Source organism: Asparagus officinalis, chromosome 3 (genome assembly GCF_001876935.1).
Source record: "Asparagus officinalis chromosome 3, Aspof.V1, whole genome shotgun sequence".
Classification (NCBI taxonomy): Eukaryota; Viridiplantae; Streptophyta; class Magnoliopsida; order Asparagales; family Asparagaceae; genus Asparagus; species Asparagus officinalis.
In genome coordinates, this window is record NC_033796.1 from 15726031 (window position 1) to 15732236 (window position 6206).

The following is a 6206-nucleotide window of genomic DNA, read 5'->3' on the forward strand; positions in this document are numbered from 1 at the left end:
AGTGTGACTGCTGTCTTGAGTTACAACTAAGAAGCTACGGATTCTCTAATTTATCACAAGAACTTAATATTATCTGTACAATTCCCTTGAGAACCAACATTTTGATAAACTATGAAAATTTTCTATGTAGAAGTTTGAGTTCAATAAGGAGATGATCTTCTAGTTTCCCAGTAAAATTTGCAGTCCTGTTATCACTATGAATTTTTTTTATTGGGGTAGCTTCCTTGTGATGGCATGTTTTCCAGCAATGAATCTAATTTATGTTCTTGTCCATTAATCGACATTTATGTGTCGAGTCGTTTGTATTGGTTTATTTCAAGCGATTGAAGTTAATTCTACATAAGCAGATGTCACTCCCTGCTAAAGCTGCATCTATGCAAGTTCCTCAAATTGAAAAATCACAGCCCAAGATCTCAAAGAAGAAGAAAGAGAAGAGATCGAAGAATGACAGAAACAGTGAGATCTCATCAAGAAACAGCGAAGACCCGTACCAAATTCTGAAATATCCTGTAACAACCGAGCACGCCCTAAAGGAGCTTGAAACTAACAACACGCTCGTCTTCGTGGTTGACAAGCGAGCAGACAAGAAGAAGATCAGATCAGCAGTGGAGAAATTGTACAGCATCCAAACAAAGAAAATTAACACTTTGATGAGGCCTGATGGGAGTAAGAAAGCGTATGTGATATGCAAGAGTGATGTCTCAAAAATATTTGGTTTCGTGTAAAATTTTCTGAGTTGTAGCGTGTATCAATATTTTTGTTAAGAGATGGGAATGAGGGGATTGAATCTCTTCGCCTTCAAGTTTGATTTTGGTTTCTTGGTCTGTGTTTTCTTCATCCGTGTTTCTTGTGCGTTATCTACTTTCATATCATTAGAAACCAGAGGGATATAAGAATGAATGGAGGTGCTTCGTACTTCAATCTATGACTTGTAAAATTCTCTCTTTACCTCCAAGCCCGATCTTGGTGACGAAAATAATTAGTATCGATACGCATATACTGCGTAGTTAACCATTATAACTAGACGATAAATTATCATATTAGCTACCACGATGTAACTTTTCGGGGGTAAAAAGAAAGGGGAAGAAGAGAACCAGGATGTAAGTTGCAGCTTTAGAGGTGGAGACCTTGCTCATAATAAGTTTCATTATTAAAACTTAAGATTTCGAGTATACTATATCCACTCTTTCAAAAGAAAAAAAAAGTTATGACCCACATGTATTTTATGAGTAAATCTTGTGCACAATCAAATGTGTTTTATCCACGGGGAGTGATTTAGACAGTTAGGAGGTTTTAATATGGCTTGTACGGTTTTAGATTCAATTCCGGGGCCGGTTACCAAAAAAGAAGAAGAAGAATAAGATCACTTCTTGATAACATTGATTCAATATAAAAAGAGTTTATATAAACAAAATTACAAGATTACAAAAAACGGAAAAAATGGTTGGCTTATGTACTGAATATCTAATGAAAACCATTTTGATAGTTTTTCCCAAATAGAATTTTGATCAGTTCTAATTAAAATTTAAGAAAATAATTAATATATAAATTAGTAATAAATTATAAACACATAATTATCGTTCCATAGTAGCACATGCCTACTTATTTCACACACAAAAAAAAAAAATCCATTTTTAGGAATTGCTAAATTGCACTTATATACCCTAAGTTTCCCCAAATGCGCACTTATATGCCCCCACTCGTGCTATGTGCGATTAAATTTTAAGTATTGCTTCCTTCCGCTAGTTTTGCCTAACAGTACTAAGAAAACTTGATTTGACAAATATACCCTTTGGTTAAAAAATCCCCACAGTGAAAAAACTTTACCTTTCATTTGGTCTCCCTCCTTTTCTCTTCTTCCCAGCTCAAATTGTGTCCTTTGGCAGAGTTCACAGCACGTTAGATCTAGAACTAGGATTACTGATCATGGGATTAGAGGCTAGACGCATGTTTACTAGTATTCCGTTGCACATCATGTATGTCTAATACATTACATTTTTGGTAAAATATTTCATATATTTAGAAGATTGGACATATTGGATTAAAAATAGATTTGATAAACGAAATATTTGTAAGTGATAATTTAACGTGCTGAAATATTCAGTGGCGTCCAAAATCAATACTTGGTGTACTCAGTAGAAGTGTAAAGAAACTTATGAATGCATTCCTGGGGTTCATCAAACTCGGGATTGTCAGACGCAACATTCTGCTTTCTTTTTTCTTGGAGGTACATTGTGTTATCTCACTTTTCAATTTTCACAAAAGCTAAAATTTTCAACCTAAAATATTCAATAAACTAATATCAAACATTGACAATCAATTAAAGCTTTTATCGAAAATTAAGTTTGTAGAGGAATGTAACCTGAATTCGAAGATGTTATAGTCTGTAAATAATTAAGTGCTAATCTTTCTTGAGTTGTTGACACACATCCCACTCCATGCCAGATCAAATATGATAAGAGCTCAGACGATCAATGTGCACATCGCTTGTGGCAGATATGGAAATTATCCACATCCAATTCGTATGGATGCTAGATTTTCTAAAAATATTTATTGTATCAAGATTCGAGAAATGAATCTAGGTATGAATATTGTAAAACTCCTGATCCAGTCTTTTAATAGGAACAACTAGGGGAAGATTGTCAAGGATCCTGTCAGTTGTCAAGTTGATGCATTTGCATAAGGATAGTGGCACATATAACGGCCATGTAAAGATTCATAGCAAAAGGCTGTGTTTATTTAGATAAGTTGTCTTACATATTAACCCGGTACTCATCCTCTATCTTTTCCTTTAGATCCTTCACTTCTTTTTCATTGGGAGTTATCTTGCAGACAATGTGGCACGTCTCGGGCTCTCTCATTTCAAACTAAACACAATAGGTACTGATAGAATTAAGAGTACAAAATTCAGCTAGATAAAGCAAAACAGCTGCATAAAATTAATAACTGAAATATCAATAAGATGGTATCAAACCACATAGGGAGAGTTTTCAATACGATCCCCACGAAGAACTTCTCCAAGATTCTCGGCGCTGTCAAGGGCGCGTTTGGAACAAATTTTTTTTTTGGGTTTTTTGGGTGAAAGCACACAATGTCAGGCTTTCATCCTAAAACGACTCTTTTAGAGGCGTGTGTCAGGCTTTCACCCTAAAACCCTCCTTTTTTTTGGGTTCCAAACGCGCCCCAATTGTAGTTGTTGGCTTACAGTACGAAAGTGAATAATAAGAATATGGAAGCTGAGTCTTTATTGAAGTTAGCTTGTTCACTTTCACCGTTAGTGGATCTTTCTGCAGCCAAAACTTGTATAATTCTAAGTGCTAGAAATTGTTAAATTAACAAAATGACCAATTTAAAGTGTACGACGACGCATTACAGAAGCGATATTTCGGGATTGATATAATTAATGACATGTCTAAAGCACTCCATAGGGTGCGAAATATGACAAGATACTTTCAATGACTCCACATAAATCAACTTAGCTTATGCAAAGCTTAATAGTTGGGGGATAGAATTGGTTAAGTCCCGAAGTGCCCCCGCACTATATAAACCCACCGAGCCCCGACTCCCCCAAACCCACCTCAATCTGCCGCCTCCCTCTTCTCCTCTTCCGTCGGCTCTCCCTCCTCCAAGCGTCGGATCTCAATTCTCACCCCGTTTCTGCGGCCGAAATGAATCGAAAGTTTACTCAAGATCTCTAGGTAATTTCTTTTCCTTCTCTCCTCTTTTAACACGTAGAAATCTATGGTTTTCTCTCAAAAATGAATTTCTTGGGTTTTCTCTCTAGGTGGTTCAAAATGCTTTGTGTGATGATTGTTATCGCTGAAATTAACTTTTTGGGCATAGAATGTTCAATCCTAGGGTTTAGGATTTACAATTTTGGTTAAAATTATATGAGATGAATTGCATGTTATTTTAATTTTTGACATTTAAATGATATAATTTTCTTCTGAATAGGTTGAACGAAATGACGAAAGGCCGTCTTCTCAAAGCCCTGATATCGAAATCCACCGGCAAGACCGCCGGCAGGAACTCCTCCGGCCGCATCACCTCCTTCCACCGCGGCGGCGGATCGAAGCGGCTCCAGCGAACGGTCGATCTCAAGCGCAACACTCCGGCGACTGGAGTCGTGGAGAGGATCGAGTACGATCCCAATCGATCCTCTCGCGTCGCCCTCGTTCGCTGGATCGACGGCGTCAGTTTCCTGCGTCGAGGTCAGAGGAAGGCCGACGATCTCTCTCCCCCGGCGGAAAGTAAGGTTCTTGAATTTCCCATCTCCTCGGTTTTCTCGTTCTCGACTCTCCCTGTGGATGCGAAGGGAGAGAATCCAACTGTTTTGCCCAGTTTGTTAGGGTTTCGTTTCCCGAGGATCGCTGTAGCTGGAGCAAGGCCGGCATTTTTCGCTCCCCGAGCAGCGGGAGAGGAAGCCATTGGAGAGAATTTGACTCTTGATGAAATCCGGAGGTGGAAGACTCGGTCGATTGATCGAAAAGCAGCCCTTTCGTGGCAAAGCTCGGTGATTGTGGAGTCGAAACCTAAGCTTGAACAGAGTAACTTGCTCCCAACCCAAGTGCTTTCCTATGATTTATCTAATGGCCGGTCTCTTTATCAGAATGCAGCTCCTTTTAAGCCTAAAGTAGGCAAAGGGCCAGAGGGGGGCTGTGTGCCTGTCAGTTATATTATAGCTAGCGATCATTTGGAGCCTGGGAAGACTGTTGTGAACTGTGATTTGCCCAAACCTTTGCAAAGCAAGAAGCTTTTGCAGGCTGATCAGGGTGCTGATATGCAGAAGAAGCTGCAGGAGATTAGCTATGAGAGGCTTGATTTGAGTTTGCAAGTGGGTAATTGCATACCTTTGACTGATATAAGAATGGGATCATGGGTACATGATATTGAGTTGCGCCCGGGTCAAGGTGCAAAGCTGGCTCGATCTGCAGGAACCTATGCTAAAGTGATTAAGGAGCAAGACGCACAATGTCTGATTCGGATGCCTTCGGGTGTTGAGAAATGGGTTGACTCTCGATGCAGGGCTACTATTGGAATAGTTTCTAATCCTGAACATGGTGCAAGAAAGCTTAAGAAAGCGGGTCAGAGTCGGTGGATGGGTAGGCGCCCTGTTGTTCGTGGTGTTGCCATGAATCCAGTGGATCATCCTCATGGTGGAGGTGAGGGTCGTACTAAAGGAGGTAGACCTTCGGTTTCACCATGGGGGAAGCCTACTAAGGGAGGGTTTAAAACAGTTCTGAAGGTTGCATCAAAAGGCGAACTTTGATTCATGCCATGAAGAACCATATTGAACGGAAGTCCTTTTTTATGCTTTTATCTTGAGAATAAAGAGCACAGAGAACCTTTAGCAGGAAGATTTGGCGTGTTGAGCTTTTAGTTCACTGGATTCCGGAGATGACAGTTCAGTGTACACCTATATTCAGTAATTTCTTCTGTTAATCCTTCATATAACGTTGGAAATTGGCTGACACATGGACAACAATGTAATGATTCACTATATGGGTGCAGGAATAGGAATGAGTAGAATGTAGGGGTCAGTTCTATGAGAATTGTTACTTCATCCTTGTACTTTAGCTTTATTTGTATCCTGCTGTGAATTATTTTTGCTGCAACTGCTTTTATATCAACTTTTTAGTAAACTTTTATTGAATATACGCTCTAAATTAGCATTGTTATATTGATGTAATTCCCTGATAGGACATTGGATAATCGTTGATATAAGATGCCTATTTTTTCGTTTTCTTTTTCAATTTTGATGTTTGTATATGTATTTTTTTAGCTACTATAAATGTTGCTATAAGATTCATACTATTAAACTTGGTAAAAAATCAAGTACTGAGTAGTTGATCAATTCATTGATGCAAGGTGACTTAGTTGCATTAATGCTATACCCTGCTTTTATTTTTTTCATTGATGTTTACGCAATAATCCTAATTTGGGCTTTAGTTTCACCAGTAGATCTTGTTTATTCATGGCAAGTGCATCACCCATATACTTTATGATATGTGTGTTCCGAGATTTATACTATTTTCTTTGTAGCAATGGAGGCCATGGAGCAAATTTTGAGGTAATCTGCCACTTATTATAGTTTACATCATATGTAGTGTGTCATCCTCATCATCCTGAAGTCCCTACTCACTCCAAGACTTTATTATAAAAAAAGCAATAATGGAGACCATGGAACAAGTTTAGAGGTAACTTGT

The 6206-nt window shown here is 38.6% G+C and overlaps 2 protein-coding genes across 2 annotated transcripts in view; both read left to right on the forward strand.

The window, feature by feature from the left end:
* Positions 1–824, forward strand: part of LOC109833156 (soluble inorganic pyrophosphatase 6, chloroplastic-like) — a 6567-nt gene extending 5743 nt beyond the window's left edge. Inside the window, exon 6 of the mRNA XM_020400717.1 lies at positions 348–824. Coding sequence (XP_020256306.1) covers positions 348–725 — 378 coding nt within the window. The 3' untranslated portion in view covers positions 726–824. The remainder of the gene's footprint in view (positions 1–347) is intronic.
* Positions 3573–5674, forward strand: LOC109833155 (60S ribosomal protein L2, mitochondrial-like). The gene is made up of 2 exons (XM_020400716.1): positions 3573–3698; positions 3955–5674. Exon 2 carries the CDS (start codon positions 3965–3967, stop codon positions 5267–5269), a length of 1305 nt encoding a protein of 434 aa, XP_020256305.1. The 5' UTR covers positions 3573–3698; positions 3955–3964; the 3' UTR covers positions 5270–5674.